The sequence below is a fragment of the Wyeomyia smithii genome, chromosome 3 (genome assembly GCF_029784165.1).
Source record: "Wyeomyia smithii strain HCP4-BCI-WySm-NY-G18 chromosome 3, ASM2978416v1, whole genome shotgun sequence".
Classification (NCBI taxonomy): Eukaryota; Metazoa; Arthropoda; class Insecta; order Diptera; family Culicidae; genus Wyeomyia; species Wyeomyia smithii.
Window position 1 is genome coordinate 254,400,959 of NC_073696.1, and position 23,921 is coordinate 254,424,879.

At 37.2% G+C, this 23,921-nt stretch overlaps 1 protein-coding gene across 1 annotated transcript in view; it reads left to right on the forward strand.

Moving 5' to 3' along the window:
- The window catches only part of LOC129729790 (adenylate cyclase type 6), a 358,700-nt gene that overhangs the window by 163,540 nt on the left and 171,239 nt on the right, over positions 1-23,921 (forward strand). Inside the window, exons 2-3 of the mRNA XM_055688611.1 lie at positions 6,096-6,316; positions 6,929-7,159. Of these exons, the coding sequence (XP_055544586.1) occupies positions 6,203-6,316; positions 6,929-7,159 (345 nt within the window). The 5' untranslated portion in view covers positions 6,096-6,202. The remainder of the gene's footprint in view (positions 1-6,095; positions 6,317-6,928; positions 7,160-23,921) is intronic.

A 23,921-nucleotide genomic window follows, 5' to 3' on the forward strand; every position in this document is an offset into this window, starting at 1 on the left:
GCACACACAGCACACACACACAAATCATACCATATCATAGACACACACACACTTCATACCATATCGTTATACTATACACACATCATACCATATCATACACACATACACACATACGCACATGATACCATATCATACACACACAGCAAGCAAGCGACCAATCAGAGGACGTTATTTTTATTTCAACAAGGCTTGACAATTTTCAATAGTGCAATAGTTCGTAGATTCAAACAACATTTTTCTGCATTTGGGCAGATGCGTGTATAATTTTCCAATCGATTGCTGCAAGAATGAAGAAAATCGTTTGAAAACCAACCGACCTATGAGCATTTGAAAAGGGACAAATTTCGTCCCAGTTTTTCAGTTTGCATCCCTGTGTGGTATGCTAAAGTAAAACGTAGTTCTACGTCAAAAACCTTCGCGTTAAGCAGTGCTACTCTGCCCAGCTCGCTTTTCCTCGGAAGGCAGAGTAATCGCACTTGTTGAAAGGTTCAAGGTAACAAGTGAAAATAATGCCAGATGGATTCGTGCGATTTTATTTTCTCGGAAGCATGCTGTGAATCCGAAAGTCTTTTTATCGAAAAAAAAATTAAATTCATTTTAACCAAAGCAAAAAAGTGAGAAAAGAATTTCTCAATGGCGTGAAAATTGCAAAAACTATCTAAAAAAACCGATTATCATCCAATCATCTAAATGAGGATTCGATTTTCTACTTTTACTTTTTACTTATGAGTCATTCCATACAAAGTGACCACGAAAAAGCACAAACTTGAACATGACCATCACATATTTTGCTCAAAGTTGGGAGAATTATTCATCTACTGTCACTTTGGAAAAATCCTTTTTGCTTTTTACTTTTAACTTTTACTTTTGCTTTTTACTTTTCACTTTTTACTTTTTACTTTTTACTTTTTACTTTTTACTTGTTACTTTTTACTGTTTACTTTTTACTTTTTACTATTTACTTTTTACTTTTAACTTTTTACTTCTTGCTTTGTACTTTTTACTTTTTACTTTTTACTTTTTACTTTTTACCATTTACTTTTTACTTTTTACTTTTTTTTTACTTTTTACTTTTGTCTTTTTACCTTTTACTTTTCACTTTTTACTTTTTACTTTTTACTTTTTACTTTCTACTTTTTACTTTTTACTCTTTACTTTTTACTTTCTACTTTTTACTTTTTACTTATTACTTTTTACTATTTACTTTTTACTTTTTACTTTTTACTTTTTACTTTTTCCTTTTTACTTTTTACTTCTTACTTTTTACTTTTTACTTTTTACTTTTTACTTTTTACTTTTTACTTTTTACTTTTTACTTTTTACTTTTTACTTTTTACTTTTTACTTTTTACTTTTTACTTTTTACTTTTTACTTTTTACTTTTTACTTTTTACTTTTTACTTTTTACTTTTTACTTTTTACTTTTTACTTTTTACTTTTTACTTTTTACTTTTTACTTTTTACTTTTTACTTTTTACTTTTTACAATTTACTTTTTACTTTTTACTTTTTACTTTTTTTTTACTTTTAACTTTTGTCTTTTTATCTTTTACTTTTCACTTTTTACTTTTTACTTTTTACTTTTTACTTTCTACTTTTTACTTTTTACTCTTTACTTTTTACTTTCTACTTTTTACTTTTTACTGTTTACTTTTTACTTTCTACTTTTTACTTTTTACTTATAACTTTTTACTATTTACTTTTTACTTTTTACTTTTTACTTTTTACTTTTTACTTTTTACTTTTTACTTTTTACTTTTTACTTTTTACTTCTTACTTTTTACTTTTTACTTTTTACTTTTTACTTTTTACTTTTTACTTTTTACTTTTTACTTTTTACTTTTTACTTTTCACTTTTTACTTTTTACTTTTTACTTTTTACTTTTACTTTTTACTTTTTACTTTTTACTTTTTACTTTTTACTTCTTACTTTTTACTTTTTACTTTTTACTTTTTACTTTTTACTTTTTACTTTTCACTTTTTACTTTTTATTTTTTACTTTTTACTTTGTACTTTTTACTTTTTACTTTTTACGTTTTTCTTTTTACTTTTTGCTTGTTACTTTTTACTTTTAACTTTTAACTTATTACTTTTTACTTTTTACTTTTCACTTTTTACTTTTTACTTTTTACTTTTTACTTTTTACTTTTTACTTTTTACTTTTTACTTTTTACTTTTTACTTTTTACTTTTTACTTTTTACTTTTTACTTTTTACTTTTTACTTTTTACTTTTTACTTTTTACTTTTTACTTTTTACTTTTTACTTTTTACTTTTTACTTTTTACTTCTTACTTTTTACTTTTTACTTTTTACTTTTTACTTTTTACTTTTTACTTTTTACTTTTTACTTTTTACTTTTTACTTTTTACTTTTTACTTTTTACTTTTCACTTTTTACTTTTTACTTTTAACTTTTTACTTTTTACTTTTTACTTATCACTTTTTACTTTTTACTTTTTACTTTTTACTTTTTACTTTTTACTTTTCACTTTTTACTATTTACTTTTCACTTTTTACTTCTTACTTTTTACTTTTTACTCTTTACTTTTTTTTTTAACTTTTTACTTTTTACTTTTTACTTTTTAATTTTTACTTCTTACTTTTTACTTTTTACTTTTTACTTTTTACTTTTTACTTTTCACTTTTTACTTTTTACTTTTTACTTTTTACTTTTTAGTTTTTACTTTTTGCTTTTTACTTTTTACTTTTTACTTTTTACTTTTACTTTTTACTTTTTACTTTTTACTTTTTACTTTTTACTTTTTACTTTTTACTTTTTACTTTTTACTTTTTACTTTTTACTTTTTACTTTTTACTTTTTACTTTTCACTTTTTACTTTTTACTTTGTACTTTTTACTTTTTACTATTTACTTTTTACTTTTTACTTTTTACATTTTACTTTTTACTTTTTACTTTTTACTTTTCACTTTTTACTTTTTATTTTTTACTTTTTACTTTGTACTTTTTACTTTTTACATTTTACGTTTTTCTTTTTACTTTTTGCTTGTTACTTTTTACTTTTAACTTTTAACTTATTACTTTTTACTTTTTACTTTTTACTTTTTACTTTTTACTTTTTACTTTTTACTTTTTACTTTTAACTTTTTACTTTTTACTTTTTACTTTTTACTTTTTACTTTTTACTTTTTACTTTTTACTTTTTACTTTTTACTTTTTACTTTTTACTTTTTACTTTTTACTTTTTACTTTTTACTTTTTACTTTTTACTTTTTACTTTTCACTTTTTACTTTTTACTTTTTACTTTTTACTTTTTACTTTTTACTTTTTACTTTCACTTTTTACTTTTAACTTTAAACTTTTAACTTTTTTCTTTTAACATTTAACACTTTTTACTTTTTACTTTTTACTTTTTACTTTTTACTTTTTACTCTTTACTTTTTAATTATTACTTTTTACTTGTTACATTTTACTTTTTAATTATTACTTTTTACTTGTTACTTTTCACTTTTTACTTTTTACTTTTTATATTTTACCATTTACCATTTATGTCACTTTCGACATGTTTGTAACATGTCCGAATTAAGTATTATGTAATCAAGTATTTTGCTTCTCAAGATTTTTTTCCTTTTCGCCTCAGAAACAATTTCTGGTTACGCCACTGCATCATATAAGCAAAATAACAAAATGAATTTTTATTTTGAAAAATTTATTAAATGTTTGACATTTGACATTTGACATTTGATACTTGACATTTGAGATTTGACATTTGACATTTGACATTTGACATTTGATATTTGACATTTGACATTTGACATTTGACATTTGACATTCGACATTCGACATTCGACATTCGACATTCGACATTCGACATTCGATATTCGACATTCGACATTCGACATTCGACATTCGACATTTGACATTTTACATTTAACATTTAACATTTAACATTTAACATTTAACATTTAACATTTAACATTTAACATTTAACATTTAACATTTAACATTTAACATTTAACATTTAACATTTAACATTTAACATTTAACATTTAACATTTAACATTTAACATTTAACATTTAACATTTAACATTTAACATTTAACATTTAACATTTAACATTTAACATTTAACATTTAACATTTAACATTTAACATTTAACATTTAACATTTAACATTTAACATTTAACATTTAACATTTAACATTTAACATTTAACATTTAACATTTAACATTTAACATTTAACATTTAACATTTAACATTTAACATTTAACATTTAACATTTAACATTTAACATTTAACATTTAACATTTAACATTTAACATTTAACATTTAACATTTAACATTTAACATTTAACATTTAACATTTAACATTTAACATTTAACATTTAACATTTAACATTTAACATTTAACATTTAACATTTAACATTTAACATTTAACATTTAACATTTAACATTTAACATTTAACATTTAACATTTAACATTTAACATTTAACATTTAACATTTAACATTTAACATTTAACATTTAACATTTAACATTTAACATTTAACATTTAACATTTAACATTTAACATTTAACATTTAACATTTAACATTTAACATTTAACATTTAACATTTAACATTTAACATTTAACATTTAACATTTAACATTTAACATTTAACATTTAACATTTATCATTAAACATTTAACATTTAACATTTAACTTTTAACATTTAACATTTAACATTTAACATTTAACATTTAACATTTAACATTCAACATTTAACATTTAAAATTTAACATTTAACATTTAACATTTAACATTTAACATTTAACATTTAACATTTAACATTTAACATTTAACACTTAACATTTAACATTAACCATTTAACATTTGACCTTTGACATTTGACATTTATTTGACATTTGGCATTTGACATTTGACATTTGACATTTGACATTTGACATTTGACATTTAACAGTCGACAATTGACATTTGACATTTGACGGTTGAAAATCTATATCCAATTTGAACTCGAGGGCTTTTTGTTTTGCTTTCGTCGACCAGTGTAATTGATGGTTCTCGCTAGTTGAAAAGCGATTATGGATGTTCAATTTTCGATATTTTTTATTCAACTGTTTTAATTTCTTAAAAATAGGATTTTGGATTTTGAATGGATTCTATTTTGGATTTTCGATATTGGGCTTTGGTTTGGGATTCCTGAATTCCGTTTTACGAGTGTTGACATTTTATGTTTTACCCTTGAATTCACTGTGATAACACTGGCCGACAAAAGTATTTAAGTTTCTACAAAAAGGGTAATGGCTAGCGGCACAAAAATTCACAGGAATGGTTTAAAAACTGTAATATTTCTTGAGTTATAGATTTCAATATTTATTTTTCACTCTTGGTTTCTTGGAGTGTAATCTCTGTGTCAATTCGTATTTTTTATATGAGACTTGAATAGAATTAAAATAATTTATAATTTTTATATTCCACTTTCGGATGCTCGATTTGTAATTATTTCTTCGAAATCGACTTCCGTAGAATAATTAAAACCTTCAAATGGTTTTTCCATAAAGCTAAATTAGTCGTCCATAATGCCAAAGCGAATGAAACTACTAATCTAAAAATTCCTGGCAAGTCAGATAAACTCAGAAATGGTTTGCTGTCACTCGCTACTCTCAGAAATGATGAAACCAAATTAGCCCAAAATTCCATTTTAATTAGTTTTTCAGTTCTCGGACTTTTTCGATCTAAACGGATAAGAAGCGTCTGGTTGTGCTGCTTAGGTAGATGATCTTTTGTTTCCCAGACTGGAATGCTGCATTATTGCATTGTGAGAATCATGTTGAATCGAGGATTAGGCTAATGTTTCATCCAGGAGAATGAAGCCTGGAAATGCTTGTTCCGAAAAGAGGAATGTGGTTTGGCTTTCACCAAATCAGACAGGTATAATATTCCCAATGGGCGGATCTGGGGGATCAGAAAATGCTTTCAATCGGGTAGGAATTTACAAGCTTAATTCACCTGGATTATAGATTTGCAGGTATTTGCCTTCGATTTCAATAACCTTTAGCTCCAAATTGCCGTTCCAATGTGATGCTAATTTTCTGATAAACCTTTCCCATTTCGTTTCCCATTGTCGTTCCAGAGCGTGTAGCAGCGGCACCAAAAATACCGGCGACGACAGACTCAGTCAGGAGAAGGCCTCCATTATCCGGGGCCGATTGTCGTCGCTAAGCGTCGGAACCGCACGTCATGACGTCACCTCTGCCATTGCTTCGTTCGTTCTCGACCGAAAACCAAAACCGTGACTGGTGTAAGCGATTCTCTCTGCGAGTTAACCGGAAGAACGCCGCCGATGGAAGGCTGGTGAGTGTTGTTCGGCGTTACTTGCACAGTAGTGTCTTAATTGCTTTGGGTACAATTTATAACACGGGAGGGTGGCAAAATGATGCTGTGAAAGTTTTCCCATGCCTGGGGAAAGGTGAGATGGGAAGGGGACGGAGTACCGTGCTCAGTCTAGCACTGTGCCGTAATTGAATATAAATATCCTCTAGTGGCACTTTCTGTTACCAATTACAGAAGCCGTGAATTGCTTTGCCAATTTTCATCTGTTTTTTGAGATGCTTTAGGAAAAACGTAGGAGTTTAATTTTGTATGCAGGACACAGACACGGGAAACTCTCTTTAATTCTATTTTCCTGAGTTGCCGTTTCCCATCTGAATTCATTGCAAAGTTGTTCCGAAAAAGGTCAGCCATCAGAAGAAGAAGAATGATTTTAAAATTAAGTTGCCATTTCCTAAGGGAATCTGAAAGTTTAATAGTTAATATTCTACAGTTGTAAGTGAAAGAGATACGCCGAAAAAAAAAAACAATCCCATCTGTCTGAACCGCTTTTAATCCGATTTATGAGATTTTTCTATTTCCTTCCCTAGCGCTCGTAATCTCGCAATTCAATACGGCTTTTTTGTTCATCTACAGGATTTCGCCAATCTTCGCAAAAACAAATTCGCCCGCCGCTGTTCTTCACTGCGACAGCCACCGCCGGAGCAAGGAAACGTGACTCTAGAGCTGGAAAGTGCCTCGCCTGCCCATTCGATGCCGGTCATACACGAGGTCAATTCTCCCAAGAAGCCCAAGTGGGAGGTGATTGAGCACTTCAAGAGCAGCGGCCGTGGCGGCCAGGAATCTATTAGCAGCAGTCTGATTGCGGTAAGTACGTGGAAAAAAAGCGAGGTTCGTCCTTCTCTGCTCTGGCCTGATGATGATGATTAGGACTTAAGATTATCGCACCAATAGAGAGTGTTTTTGCGTTACTTGTCTCGAACGGATCGCGCGATGAGCCGGAAAATTCAGTCGAAAAAGGCGAATGAATGATTATTCGATTAACCAGCGGAAAGAGGTAGAGAGATAAAGTTTTTCAAATGGCTCCGAGCAATTGATTCTAGACGAGTGATTGGCCGCTGGTCATTACTTTATCGTACAAAATTTTCTTCGCTGGTGTAAACTCGTTTATTAACTTAGCATACTTCCAAGTTAAGTTAATGTGAAATGAGACCCCGTCTTCACCGCAAATTATCCTTAATGAATACTGAACAATTTCCTCTTCTCCGTCGTTGATCTCAACAATCTGAAGAAAAGGCAAAGTCAACCTCTCGAGCCTCCGCTTCTACTAACCATTGTCACTGGTAGAGTATATGTTAACAATCTTCTAGCTGCTGTTAAAGGGTTGAGACAGGAGGATAAACGATGATGGTCCTCTCGAACGGTTGTGCGCCTTCAGCAAATAATGGTCGTTGCATATGCATCCACACAGCCAGTGTTGCACTTTCACTCCTGAAGATCTTGTGCAAATTGGCAGAGTGCAACACAGTGCATATTTATCTTAGTCCACAGAACAGAAATCGGTCAGGAAGCAGTTGAACAATGTCACTAACGACTGAAAATTACGGACTTGCAATGTGGCTAGCAACTATTATGCAAATTGTTGCTTCAGTCCGTGATTCAGAAAGATTTTGTAAGGTCAGCACAGAACGATTGTCGCTGTCGACATGCAAGCAAATACGAATCACCTCGTCTTAATTAGTGATTCAGAACCGTAATTTTCTGCCTTTGATTAATTTTTAAAATGATGTACATCAAGATTTGATGTAAAATCTGTGCACTATGCTTAGATAGCTCTTAACCGATCGACTTGAAAATTGTTCGGACATGGCTTGAAAATCTTTTGCCAATCATTTTGCTATTTTTTCTGTTGGATAATTTCTCTCATTTCATTCCCAGGTTTACGAACTTTTGGTAAGCCTTTCATTTTTTGAAAAACTGGATTTGGATCTCGAAGACTTCGTAATACGGCACTCAAAGTTCAAAGTTGAAATGTACTTTCAACACGTTTTACCATACCAGCGCCAGCAAGAGGGGTAATTCGAAGTTGAAAATTTGTGCCGTTTTCAGCTAATGGTGAAAAATTGTTGCCCTTGTCTGCTATTAAGTAAAACATTTGTATCTCTTTGCGCAATTCTCCATTAACCTATTTATCAGATGAATTTTCGTGGTATGGAATCGCCCTAGAAAAATTAAAAAAAATGCCGTATCTCACTAGCAGCCCAAGTAACATTAAAAGTTTTTTTATTCCCTCGACATCGTTGTAATGGCTGTATTCTTAAATCTGCTTTTAAGCAGGATAAATCTTAATGGTTATGAGAAAACTATGAAAAAACTTTGTTACAGCTACAAGGGCCCACGCTATAAGAGGGTGTTGAGCATATATTTTAAAACCATTTATATGAGTATACGTTTTAGTCGGAAATTCTTAACACAGCTTTAAGAGTGCCTGTAAAGCTTAATTGAGAACTTAAATGACATAAAAGTGAACTTAAGACGTCATTCAAAGGATCGCTTGGGATTATAAAAAACCTGCGTTTGTAGATAATGACGAACACAAAAACAAAAAATGTAAATATAAATTATATCAACTAAATCTTTGAAACAACTTAAACCCATCATGAAACCGTTTAAGTTCAACTTATGTACATACAATATTCTCTTACTTCCATGAATAAATATCATTTTTTTGTAATATTGAGCTTAAATGGGCATGCCAAGATAATTTTTTGGTGAATTTTACTATTAAACTACTAAATAAAGCAAGCCCATTGATAACATTGTGAAATTACATTTAAATTTTTCTGAAGAAAAATGACCAAGCACCAAGCGATATGTCATTGCATCTTTTAAATTAGTACCAAGTTTGAATATCATCTATCACAATCAGCATTACGCCTCTTACATCACGAATTTCTGAATATCAGGTGAATTTTATGTACCATTTCGATTTTAGAATATATCATAGCGTACCGAGCAGCAACTCGGCGACTTACACATTTCCTGATAGTAATGGATTCTGCTGTGGTAAGTTCTTCAGGCCTCGCCTAAACTCTTTAAGCTCAAAAAGCTATGCACTGGTTTTTCTACGACCTCTTTAGAATTCTGTTCTCATCACGATACCTTAATAAAACTGAAACCAGAAATACTACTCTTAATCTGCGCTATATGTCTCTGCTAAAAAACTAATAAATTTTATGGCAGCACGGCACCAGATCAAATACACTCAATAGCTTTTTTATCTGATGCTACTGTCACAAACGTAAACAAAAGTGTTCCATCTGCAACTTAACGTGTTGATTGTGCTTTCTAAGTGAGAAAATTAAAGGTGATTAGTGGAAAGTGTTAATCTATTGGTTGTTTTGAATGTCCAAACATTCTCGAAATCCATTGTGCCAATACTGTCCATTTCCCATGGACTGAATTTGAACGGAACGGTTATTTTTAAGAAAAATTCGAGGATCCTTGGGAAAAACACCCGGTAGCCCCTTATCAAAAATGTTTAGCAATTTTTTTTTTGGAGCATTTTGTCGTATACTAAACGTTACAGCCCAATTCTGCAAGTCAGTATAAAACATTTTATTTTCAAATATTTCGGATTTAGGGGGTTGTGGTATGCTGACTGGCTGTTGAGTTTTAACTGCAACGGGAATACTCCAAAACACATAGCGACTTGTGGGGATTGATAATGGGTGTTTGGTTTTCCAGACTGCGAAACCGCTCTCAGTTCTAAAGTATCTCCAAAGGCACTTGTATTGTTTTCGTGCCGTTGTTGAAAATTGACAAGAAGAAAATTTAGAATTTTAAGATGATTTCTCCTATTTTTCCGTTTGAAGTTACCACTATTTCTAATTCTTTTCCACTTATCGGCCGGGACACTTATCGGGAATGACATCACGAAAACTAACAATGGACCAAACAGTTTTAACGATGATTCTACATGTCCTCTTTAAAAACTTGATAGTCTCTCGATACTATCTTAAGGCAAAGAGAAACCTTTAACACAAGTTTTAATGTAGTTCTAAGTATTAGTTTTATCGTGCATTCATATCCCCATTTATAAACAGTGAATAACGCATTGAAGAAAAACATGAATCTTAGGAGGCATCTGAAAGCCTTTCCAAGACGTCCTGATTTTGATTTATTTTAAGGCAATATGTTGCTGTGTAAAAACTTATAGACTTAGGTTCGACTATAACAAAACTTTCTTAAAATATGTTAACGGCTTTGAAGCATAGAAATTGTTACTTGGGAGGTGTTAGAGAAATCTTGCAACTAGTTCAGAATCCGTGAAACGGATCACTGAAAATCGCGATGTTCATTTATTTTAATGAATATTAAAACCTTCAAAAGTTTCACCCAAGAACTTCACTCTCCAGTTTTTATTGAATTTGAGTAGGTTATCAAGTTGTTATTGTCATTTAAAGTTAAGTTCTGTAACCGTTGTTACAAATTGTCCTTAGTATTTTTTAAAATGTGCTGTATGTTTATTATAACTATAGTGTTTCTAATTTATTTTCATGTAGTTTGTTAGTAGGATTAGTCAATTAAAATATAATTTTTGTTAATAGGTTAGTAGGACGCAAAAACACAAAAAAAAATGTTATACATACTAAAATGGGCCAAGCTAAACGCGGAACTGTTATACACAATCAGCAAAATACAACCCTGAGGGGGTGGGCATAATGAAATGCAGGAAAAGGGAAGAAAATGGTGGGTGGTAAAAGGAGGGGAAATCAAGAGTTGAAAAACCGCCAAACGGTCAGAAGTACCGCAGCGTTCGTGTGAGAAGCAAGTGAGTAGAGATTTAGAAAAAAAATATAACGTAGCTAAGTGAGTGACGAATATCAGCCAAAGAAAGAGTGCATTCAGGTAAAGAATACCACTCCACTTTAGCTACAACGTGCTAATAGTTTATGTCCGAGTAGGACCTTTTTTTCTGATTTTTTTACCAAAACGAATATTTTATTCGTTCGTCGCTCTCTCACTTCACACGAGTCGGCCTAGGTGGTGAAATCCACCTACGTCTAACCGTAAAGGAATTTCGGGCAGCGACGAGCCCGCGGAATCCTCGGGCAATTGGCCCTGATCGTAAAGGAGGACCCTTCTCGGTGGCGTCAATACGGTCTCGTCCGTGGCCCATCGATTGAGTCAACGAACGAAGACGCTGAAGAACCCGCTTCCCCGCCAAACCACGCATCCGCCATTGCGATTTTGGTCATACCAGAGCAGCGCAGAACAGCAACGAGTTTTCCCCCTCACCCGCAACCAGCAACGCAGCATCGCAGCTAAAGCCACGTAGCATCACATCGAAGTAGCCAGTACGTACCGAGAGCAGAAATTGTTCCGCTAGCGCCCACCCCACACACACCCACACGCACATATTAGATATTAAATTAAAAACTCAGAAATCGAACAGTTTATCCATTTAAGGTAAAAAAAGAAACCTCCTAGGAATACAATAGTTGTTGCACACTTTTCCGCGCGTAGCCCCTCCGATTACCCCGCAGCAAGCCGACCCGGTGATCCAAGATCTACGGTCTCTTGCTCGGTGAGCTTTCTTGGGAGTACTTTCTGCCAAGACAAAGAGTAATAGGGTAACTGCTCCTATATTCATCTCAGTACCTATATTCATCTCATCACGCCTTTTGGATCAATTTATCGTCAAATTTTACCATATTTTCAACGTACAACTTTCAACCACTTGACAAAATCGAGAAGCAAATAGATTTACTTTCAAACATTTGTAGAAATTTGACGGTAAATTGGACTGATGAGAGAAATAAGATGAATATAGGTGCAGCTGGCTGTTGAGATGAATAATGGAGCAGTTCCCCTAGGTCAATATTTCTTAAAAATATACATATCTTTAGAAATATTGCATAGAATTTGATTAAAATTTTTACAGCTGGTGCATCCTAAGTTGCAGATTATGAAAATATTTTTTGTGGAGAAAAAAATATTTTTTCAATAGTAACTATTTGAACAATATGTTGAAAAATCATGTTTTAAGGCTCTAAAAAATCTGAAAAAAATCATAAGTAATTTTGACACAATTTAGAAGCTTTTCTGATAGCTTCGAGTTGGTGTTAGTTTTCATTCAAAAGATATTAGGTTTCAAAGTTAGTTCCGCAACACATTTTCAAGCGATAAACACCCCTAAAACCTGCTTTCTTCAGTTCTCATTCCGAAAAGTGCATCACGATGCGTTGAATTTTAGCACGGGCTACCTTATCTCTTTGGTGCGTTCTGTACGGTTACTTCCTACCTAAATTTTGCATTGTTTTTTTAGTAAAGTGTGTTGGTAGACTTGCGAGGTGTTGGGTTCATCCCCAATTTGGGTAACAGACTGAGCATCAGGGACTGCACTCAGAGCTGTGCAAAAAATGTTCGTGCTTCTCGCAGATTTTTGTGCACGTCTCCAATATTTGGAAGGAGTAAGAGACGAGGGAGAGAGAGACTTTCTATCTAAGAGTCAGAGATCGGGTGCTACTCGTTTTTTTTTGCGTGCAAAGCCAGCGTTGCCATTGTGCCAGATAAATCTGGATTTTGCCAGATTTTTGTTTGCGCGCCAGACATACAGATATACCTCAGAATCTGCCAGATATTTGTAAATGAGTCAGATATTTGCCAGATTTCATCCGCGTCGTCTCGCAAAAAGGTCATACTGTGAGATGGGCCGTGCCTGGCCTTTACATACCTACACCCGACGAGAGCAAAGAAAAGGTCATCACTTTCAATTCTGCCAGGAATTTTATCCAAAAATGAGTGACAGATTTTTGGCAGACTTTTTATTTTCGTTTTGCCAGATTTTATTCGAAACATAGTGGCAACGGTGTGCGAAGCACACGCCGTTGGGAGAGACGTGTAAGAGCAGTTCGGTTTGCACTGTACATGCGTTTCCAAAAAGACGACGTCACAGCACTCTTTATCCGTCTCTTGCCGGAGATGTCTCTGTGTAATTATGTGCAATGAAAGCGTTCGAAAACTGCTACGATGGTTGTACTGTGTACGAGCCAGCAGGAAGATGCCACTCACATTTTCAAATAATCTGTGGGAATGCGTAAATCAAACTGGATCCTAAAAAATTACAAAATGGTCAAAATTTAACTACTGCACAAGAAGTGTAAAGCTAGCTCAATTTTGTTGGTTTCGTAGGAAAGTCGAGAAATTTCGTAATCAAAATTATCTTTAAAACGTCGAATCAAAGAGAATAAGAAGCTCTTAGAAAAGCAACAATTTTCTCTCTCAAATATGTGATGAACATGGGTTTGGTTGTTAACTAAATTAAATTTTGAAGTCTACTCTACAAGATGTTCTTTGACGCCAAGAATCTAACTTTTTAAGTTTAGGTGCTTTTTCACTTTAAAAGCATTAAGCTGTGCCTTCATTTAGTGTTGTAAGATCAATTTTCTTTAATCTGTATGTTGTTCAACATAGAAGCATACCTTTCAAAACAATAACAATGTGCGTTGAACAGTTTATTTTTCACTTATTGAAAAGGTTTGATCCGCATCATAAAACCTAGAAAATCTTTATGCGTTAAAATGTCGAAAAACAAAATCTGTATAACTACAGATAAATCTGAATATGTGGCATCACTGGCTGTGATCAAACACCCTCTCAACAAAGAGACGCACAAAGACCAAGAAATTTTCTGAGGTAGGAACTACCGTGACTGCGGGAAATTCCACGCAGCACATTTTTCCGCGCACTCATCTTAAAAAACTATTTTTCAACAGTAAATTTCACTAAAACACAAATAATTTGTGTGCTTTAGGTATGTTTTAGTAAAATTTACTGTAGGAAAACAGTTTTATAAGCTGAGTGCGCGGGAAAATGTTCTGCGCAGAATTACCCGCAGTCACGGTACGTCTTTCTATACTGCGGTAAATTCTGTGAGGTCTCCTGAACGACACGAATCCGAACTGCTCTTACTCGTCTCTTTGGAAATTGGTGTGCAGTCTCCCAACGCAACGGCATGTGCTTGCACGCAAAAAAATGAGTAGCACCCGATCCCTGCTGAGCATATTATGACCACTCTGCAACTAGAAAATTATTTCTATCAAACTAAGCTTACAAACCTTGCAGAGTTTCTGTAAATAACTTAAACTGGAATTTTCAATGGTAGTACCACAAACAAACAGACGTACCACTCCATACAAAATTTAAAGGATTGTGGTTGCGACTAGCTTGTGCGACTCATACTGGATGTATCCTGCAAAAGATAAACTGTCAGTCTTTCTGCTGTTTTGGCAGCACGGCGGGCAACAACTGTCAACTGAGTTCAACAGAAAAAAGCACACCAGCGTCACCACCGCTGCGGCGGGAATATTTCGCATAACTGTAACTCATTTGAACTGAGCATTATTTTGATCCACGAAAATAAATTTCGTGGTCCGTCTGTTTGTCAGTTGTAGTACTTCTCGCTCGCTTCTCGCTTGAGAATGCGTTGCACCACCAACATTGAAACCTCATATCTCTTGGACGGAAAATAACACCAACTCGAAACTTTCAGGAAAGTTTCGAAATTATGTCAAAAATACTTTTTTCTCATAATTTTTAGAGCCCTATCATTTTTCAACGTATTGTTTAAAATAGTTACTAATGAAAATATATTTTTTCTACACAAAAACTATTTTCTCAAACTGCAACTTATGGAGCACTTGCTGTAAAAATTTCACCACATTTGATGCAATATTTCTAAAGATATGTCTATATTTAAAATATCTTGGTCCTTATTTCAAATGACAATAGCAACTTCCCTAAATGCAATGACAATTGAAGAATGAAGTTCTCGTGTCAAACTTTTGAAGTTTTTAATGTTTATTAGATTAAACTTGATATCGCGATTTTAAGTGACCCGTTTCACAAATTCTGACCTTACTTTACAATACATTTTATTTTTACAGGGTAAAAACAAACTTGTTAGAGGGAGTCATCGCTACACCCGATTTACTGGGGTTAGTATGGTTTTACAGATTTCTGGTTGGGGGTTGTTGGGTTGGGAGCTTGAGTTTGTTTGTATTATTAAGTAATTATTAACTATAACTATTCTAAGATAAATATAAACTAATTTCTAATTACTAGTGAATAAATTTTCGCACATGTATTACACTGCCTTTCACATTGCACCGAATTATCGTGATCTCGAAACAGGTACAGCACTGTATCCAATCAGGTTTCGAGTTTTTGTGTCTCCAGCACAAGGTACACCAGTCATTCAGTGAAAGAAGGATGAGTAATCTGATAAGATACAAAAAAACGTTTATTTTAGAGTTTAATATCCGCATTTTTCAAAAAACAGTATAGCTCTGACATATACTGGAGATCACCTCTTCCCAAAATGTCTCTAACGGGTACATTTGCTTGTCTTCTTGGACCTAACATCAGAGTATTCGGCACACGACCAAACAACGTGCTCGATGTCGTGGTAGCCATCGCCACAAACGCAGTGATTACTGTCCACAAGTCCTATACGAAAGAGATGCGTGTTTAACGTGTAGTGATTGGACATAAGTCTTGACATCACTCGAATGAAGTCCCGACTTACATCCAACCCCTTGAACCATGCTTTCGTCGATACCTGAGGAGAAATGGAATGTAGCCACCGTCCCAGTTCATCTGTATCCCATGATAATTGCCAACTATTGAGTGTTCTCTGACGCAAAATACTATAAAATTCATCATAAGCAATTGGTCTACTATAAATATCGCCATCAATAGCACCCACCTTAGCTAAAGAGTCAGCCTTTTCATTGCCCGGAATGGAACAATGAGAAGGTACCCACGCTAAGGTAACCCGGTAATTTTTATCTGTTAAAGCACTTAAAAACCGACGTATTTTCCCCAGGAAATGCGGGGTGTGCTTCACAGTCTTCATCGATCGCAGAGCCTCAATGGCACTGAGACTGGCTGTGAAGATGAAGTAGTGGTCTATGGGTAGGGTTTCGATGATCCCAAGGGAGTACTGAATAGCAGCAAGTTCTGCGGTGTACACGGAAGCAGGAGCATCGAGTTTGTAGGAGGCGGTAAAATTTTCGTGGAAAACACCGAAGCCAGTGGACTCATCTAGATTAGATCCGTCAGTGAAAAACCTTTTATCACAACTAACATGTTTGAACTTATCGGAAAAAATCTTAGGGATCTCTTGCGGTCATAATTGATCCGGGATACCAGAAATGTCTTGTTTCATGGTGGTGTCGAAGAATATAGCATTATTAGAAGTATTTAAAAGTGCGACATTGGAGGAACCGTATGACGAAGGATTAATATTTTGAGCCATATAGTCCAAATATAAAGTCATAAATCTGGATTGAGATTGAAGGTCGACCAACCTCTCGAAATTTTCAATTACTAATGGGTTCATGATCGTACATCGAATAAGTAACCGGTAAGAGAGATTCCAAAAACGATGTTTCAACGGAAGAATACCCGCTATCACTTCAAGACTCATCGTATGGGTCGACTGCATGCAACCTAAGGCAATACGCAAACAACGATATTGTATTCTTTCTAGTTTTATAATGTGTGTTTTCGCAGCAGAGCGAAAGCAGAAACAACCGTATTCAAGAACTGACAGTATCGTTGTTTGGTATAACCTTAGAAGGTCTCTTGGGTGAGCACCCCACCAAGTTCCAGTAGTCGTACGAAGAAAATTAATCATCTGTTGGCATTTTTGTGTCAGATACCTTATATGACAAGCCCAGGTGCATTTAGAGTCGAACCAGACCCCGAGATATTTAGCGACTAAAACCTGAGTGATCGTTTTACCCATTAGTAGGAGCTGCAGCTGAGCTGGGTTATGCTTCCTAGAAAAAACGACCAGCTCAGTTTTCTCCGGAGAGAATTCGATACCCAGCTTGAGAGCCCATTCAGACAAATTGTCTAAGGTATCTTGCAATGGTCCTTGCACATCGCTAGCCTCGCTACCAGTAATGGATACAACGCTATCGTCTGCAAGTTGCCGTAGCGTGCATGAATTGGCAAGACATTCATCGATGTCATTAACGTAAAAATTATATAAGAGAGGGCTTAAACATGAGCCCTGGGGAAGACCCATGTAACTAATTCGGGAAGTTGTCGAATCACCATGTGAGAAATACATATGCTTTTCTGACAACAAATTGAGCAAAAAATTATTCAAATTTGGTGAAAGTCCCTGCGAATGCAGTTTCTCGGTTAAAACTTCTACAGAGACGGAGTCAAATGCCCCCTTAATGTCTAAGAATGCAGAAGCCATTTGCTCTTTTCGAGCAAAGGCGAGTTGAATTTCAGTAGAAAGCAACGCTAGGCAATCGTTCGTTCCTTTGCCCCGGCGGAAGCCAAATTGAGTATCTGAAAGTAAACCATTTGTTTCGACCCATTTGTCTAACCGTAAGAGGATCATTTTCTCCATTAATTTCCGGATGCAGGAGAGCATAGCAATCGGCCTATAAGAATTGTGATCAGAGGCAGGTTTTCCGGGTTTTTGAATAGCACTTTTATCTCCCTCCAGTCGTGCGGAACAATGTTTAGCTCAAGAAACTTGTTGAACAAGTTCAACAAGCGTCTTTTTGCAGAATCGGGTAGATTCTTCAACAAGTTTAATTTAATTCTATCCAACCCTGGAGCTTTATTGTTGCACGAAAGGAGAGCCATTGAGAATTCCAACATCGAAAATGGGGGCTCTTCCGTAGTTACTGAAAACGCGTCGCGAAAAATCTTCTGTTCCGGTACAGAGTCCGGACAGACCTTTTTGGCAAAATCGAGTATCCAGCGGTCTGAATACTCCTCGCTCTCATTCGAAACGTTACGATTCCGCATGCGCCTGGCGGTATCCCAAAGAGTGCTCATCGCTGTTTCCCTCGATAACGCGTTTACAAACCGCCGCCAGTATCCGCGTTTTTTCGCTTTCATTAAGCTCTTCATCTGCCTGTCCAGTACCTCGTACCTTCGAAGCAGCTTAACCGAGCCATACTTTCGGTAGTCCTTATATGCCGAGGACCTTCGCGCGTACAGTTCAGAGCACACTTTGTCCCACCACTTGGTAGGAGGACGCCGTCTAATTGTTATCCCGGGTATCGGTTTGGTCTGAGCTTGAGTCGCGGCGTCGATGATCAAGCCAGAAAGGAACGCGTATTCTTCCTCCGGAGGAAGTTCCTCGTGAGATTCGAGATTTTCCGCTATGATAGTCTCATAACGCTTCCAATCAATGTTACGTGTGAGGTCGTATGACATATTGATTGGATTCGCGGGAGTTAAACCATTAGCAATTGAAATAACGATTGGAAGATGATCACTACCGTGAGGATCATTGATTACTTTCCACTGGCAATCTAACGCTAGTGATGTCGAGCAAAGGGATAGGTCAAGCACGCTTTCACGTGCTGGAGGATTAGGTACACGTGTCGCTTCCCCAGTATTCAAAAGTGTCATATTGAAGTCGTCGATCAAGTTACAAATTAAAGAAGATCGGGCGTCGTCGTATTGCGATCCCAATTGCAAACAGTGGGAGTTAAAATCTCCCAAAATCAAAAAAGGTGCGGTTAGCAATTCTGCTATGTCAGGAAGTTGCCTCTGTTCAATCCGCACGGATGGAGGAATATAAATCGAAGCAATGCAAAGGTCTTTTTTTCATTCATATTTGTTTGAATGGCAACGACTTCAATATTCGAGATCCGAGGGAGGTTGATTCTAAAAAAGGAGTAGCACTTTCTGATCCCTAAAAGTACCCCTCCACCATGTGAGTCTCGGTCTCGACGGATTATGTTAAAATCGTGGAAATTGGGTTGATTATTTGAATTTAGAAAAGTTTCGCAAAGCGCAAAAGCGTCACAATTATAAGTGTTCATCAAATGAGAAAATAAATCGAGTTTGGGGATGATACTTCTGCAATTCCACTGTAATACAGTGATAAAATTCCTAACCTCTTTCGCCGTATAAGTCATCGAAAGATATGATAGCTGAAATGAGGGGCCAAGTTGCTGCCAGTTGTTTCAAAAATGTTTTCACTGTAGGGAGAAGGGCAAGAAGAATGTTTTTAAGGGGATCTGTTACGTTGAATGTTTTGAATATCCAGTCCACAATATCAGAGAAATTTATAAACCCTGTTTCTTTTTTATCCTCTGATCGAGAAATGGGTGCACGAGGGGTTTTTGGTGCCCCAGGAAGCGGTGGGTACTCCTGGTTAGATTTGAATTAAAACCGGGAGGTACTTGCTTCGGTTTTTCTTCACCGCTTCCTTTTTGCGTAGGCTTATTGGTCATTCCGCTAGGGGTTATCTTACGACCTTTGCGAGAAAGATTAGGAGAGTTTACTATTCTCCTCTTCCTAGATCCTTCTGGCATGGCATAAGAACACCCTTCGACGGGATCGTCAGATGTACCATCATCGGTTGGCAAAAAGGAAAAGATGTTTCCTGTCGAAGGTGGCTCAGCTCTCTTTAGCATTTCTGCAAAAGAGCGCTTTGATCGTTCCTTGAGGGAATGCTTTATTTTCTCCTCGCGCTGTTTGTACGCGGGACATGCCGAAAGGTCATGCCGAGTTCCCTCGCAGTAAAGACACTTTTCAGTATCCTCACTGCAAGCGGTCTCAGCATGATTTCCTCCGCACTTGCTGCAGCGTGCCTTGTTGCAGCAGTAGGTGGCTGTATGACCTAACTGCTTGCAGTTTTGGCAATGCATGACCCGCGGTACGAACAGGCGTACAGGCAGACGAACCCTGTCCAAAAGGACGTAGTTCAGCAGAGCAGATCCAGCAAAGGTTATCCGAAAGGAATCCGAAGGGGAGAATTTCTTCTTCCCTTCTACGATGGATACTGAATGCAGTTGCTTGACATCCAGTATTTTTACATTTTTCATTAAGGGGTTCTTGAAACAGCCAGCCCCATAACGAAAAATGTCATCGACTGTGAGATTCCCTTCGGTAATCACACCGTCGATCTCCACGTCCTTGGCAGGGATGTACACGCGATACTCTCGCGTAAAGAGCTTGCAGCTAGCAATCGCGTTTGCTTGCTTCAAGCGTCCCACGACAACTCGCAGTTTATTCGGTCTCACCTTGGTTATTTCGGTTACGGCCGAAAACTTTTTTGCCAGGTCCTTGCCAATTTGTATAATGTTTAACGGCTTCTTTATGGGCCGGAAAAAGACAAAAAATGGACCTATAGCGGCATCTGGGTAAGCTTTTACCCGTACCTCCGGAGCTTCCGGTACTGGGCTAGGTACAGGGGAGGGTACAGGGGACGGTAGAGGGGACGGTAGAGGGGAGGTGGTGGGGGAGATTTCGATTTCTTCCCCAATGGTTTCTACATCCAAGAATAATTCCACCTGCATGTTGTCCATTTTTTGCGGGAGCGTTTCGCTCTACCGCTAACTCGCGGTAAAAAAACCGTATATGGAGGGGAATCAAAAAAAAGTTTACTAAATGAAAAAACAATTTGTTCAAATATAATCGTTCAAAATAAACAAAAGTCAGTGGTAGTTAAAGGGCTAAAAAATGAAACACAATACTTAACAAGATAATCCTGACCAACGTACTGCCGTACGCTTTTCCGTGCCGCAAGCGGGGTAGCCAGAATCCGGCGGTGCGCGGGGGAGTGCTTCTACTGCTGGACTGTCAGCTATTGTCGCAGAGGTGGCTTCACGTGCTGCAAGCGGGGATGGATGCGGCGATGCGGGGGATAGTTCTTCTGCCGCTATACTGTCGGCTATTGTCACCAAGGCTGGATCACTTTTCTGCTAGCGATGTAGCCAGCACCCGGCGGTGCGGGATATAATTCCTGCTGCTGTGCGCAGCCTATTATCACCACGGCACTGACTGACCCGAAAACAAAACCGTGACCGAAATGTATTGTTGAGCAAAAGACGTGCGAATCGATACGGACTGAAATAATATGCGTCTATTCGCTTCGCAAGCAAAACAGCTTCTGACAGCGCGAGTATATTAGTTTCATTGTTCTGTTTCGAAAATGTAGAGCCTGATTTAGATTACTCTAACTACTGATTTACAAACATGCATAAAAGGGCTTTGCTCTTCAGCAGTCAATGTAACAATAGGTGATGGTCATATAGAGAGCCGAAATACGTATCTTCTGACGATTTAAGTGATATTCGGTTCTTTGTAGAAGAATAACATGGAAATATTGCCTGTTTAGCACAACTCATTACCATTCTGCAGTCGAATTCAACTTAAAAACGAATTTTAATGTACACATACGTCTGGAGTTCCACTTTCGGCAGAAAGCACCGCCCATTCGACATCGTTGTGCTCCAGAAGCGCAAAGGGAAGGAAAGAAGGAGGATTTGTGGCCAGATAGCACAGTACTATCAGAGCAGCGGCACAACCATTGAGCTGGGTACCGGCTTTATAGTGCTGGGCAGGATGCAGAGTCGCGGATCAAGTGGTAGGCGATCAGCGACAGGTTGTGTTTATTGATAATAAAAGGCCGGTTCTACAACTACGACGAACGACAACCGCCAGCGATGCGTCAACTTCGCAGCTTCCCGAGGACTGGCAGTCCGGCGTACTTCTTTTCCCGAAAGGACATCCACAAAACCACCCGGAGATCACGTGACCAACGCACAATAAACCAAATTGACCATGTTCTCATCGACGACTGGTTCTTCTCAGACATTACAAACGTATGCATCAATCGCGGTGCGGATATTGGCTCGGACCACTACTTTGTTGCAGTAACTCTGCGCTCAAAACAGTCGACATCGGCATCGCAGAACCCCGTGGCTTACCATCAAGCAGCTCCGGATATCCCAGACTGCGGAGCTCGAAGCGGTATTCCACTAGGATTGGAAGCACCGAGTGGTAGAAACGACTGGTATGACGGGGGGTGCAGAGCAGCGGTGAATGAGAAGTACTGGACCTGGACGATATAGCTGGGCAGGTCAACGAGAAAGAACAAGGCCAATTACAAACGGGCAACAAAGCCGGAACGACATGTACACGATTCTTAGACGAAGGAAGCGCCAGCAAAAGGATCGTGAACATGAGGAGCTGGAGCAGCTGTACCGTGCCAGTGATACGCGGAAGTTCTTGGAGAAAGTAAACCAGTCTCGCAGAGGCTATGTGCCGCAAGCCGACATGTGCAACGACGCGGATGGGAACCTTCTCACGGATGTCAGCGATGTGAGGGAGTACTTCGATGGACACCTGAATAGCGATACAGTGAACAGAAGCGGAGCAGAAACTGACCTAGGAGCACCAGAACCCGGTGTTCATGAACTTCTTTGTAGGACCGGGAAGCTGAAGAAAAACAGATCCTCGTCTATCCCTTTTAACCAGGAGGATCGTGAGCCAGTACTAAGCGAGCTTAATGGGAGCCCGTACACCACGGACCAGATCTTCTTGATCCGACAGATCCTACAGAAATGTCGCGTGTACAACGTGCCCACATGTCTAATCTTCATCGACTTCACGGCGGTCTATGATACAATCGATCGAGAACAACTATGGCAGATCATGCACGACGACGGGTTTCTGGATAGCTGACTCGACAGATCAAGGCCATAATGGCACAGGTGATGTGCTACGTGCGTGTTTCGGGGATACTCTCGAGCTCCCTTGAATCGCGTGGAGGGTTAAGACATGGTGATGGACTTTCCTGCTTGCTGTTTAACATCGCCCTTGAGGGTGTGATCCGGAGGGCGAACATCGACAAAATGGGCACGATTTCCACAATGTCTGTTCAGATTCATAAAAATCATAACATAAAACGTAACTTTGTGACGGCGGAGGAAACTTACGCCCGACTGAAAGCCGAAACCGGACGAAGCGGAGCGGGAGGCTCCAAAGAGAACAACATCAGCCTCCCAACTCAAATCCCTGCAGGTGGCGGTGAGTTTGAGGTGGTTCGTGTGTTAGGGGTCTCTGGTGACCGCCGGCAATAACACCAGAAAAGAGATCCAGAGACGCATCCAGGCTGGAAATCGTGCTTACTTCTCACTCCGGAAGACACTTAGATCAAGTCGAGCGCAACGACACACGAAGTTGACGCTGTACAAAACCTTGATCAGACCGGTAGTTCTCACACCCTTGGAGTTTCCGAACGGAAGGAGCTACGGACTATCTACGGTGGAGTTTAGACGGACGACGGATGACGGCACATGAACCACGAGCAGCATGCGCTACTTGTAAAGAGCCCTATTGCACATCTGGCGAAAGTCAATAGGTTGCGGTGAGCCGGTCACGTCGTAAGGATGCCGGACGACAACCCTGTGAAATTGCTTCTCTTCAGCAACCCGGCAGGTACCACAAATAAAGGGGCGCAGCGTACACGATGGCTCGACCAAATCTAATCAGACTTGCGGGTGATGAGCAAGGATGGAAAAAATCGTGTCGCATAACAATCATTCGGGTATCATTTCTGAACTTGATATTCATAAGCTTTCAATCCCTGCAAACCATCGCTTTTAAAAGTTACACATTTTCACGCATGCAAGAGACAACTTATAGCAAGGAAATATATGGTAGCTTTCTTTGGTGATTTTGTTTCAGTATTGCCTGCTTTAGGTAGAGCGAGCAACATATAGCGAGTGTTTCACGAAAGAGTCGTAAACGATTGCCCTCGAGCGGTCGCAACGATTCTTTCAAATGT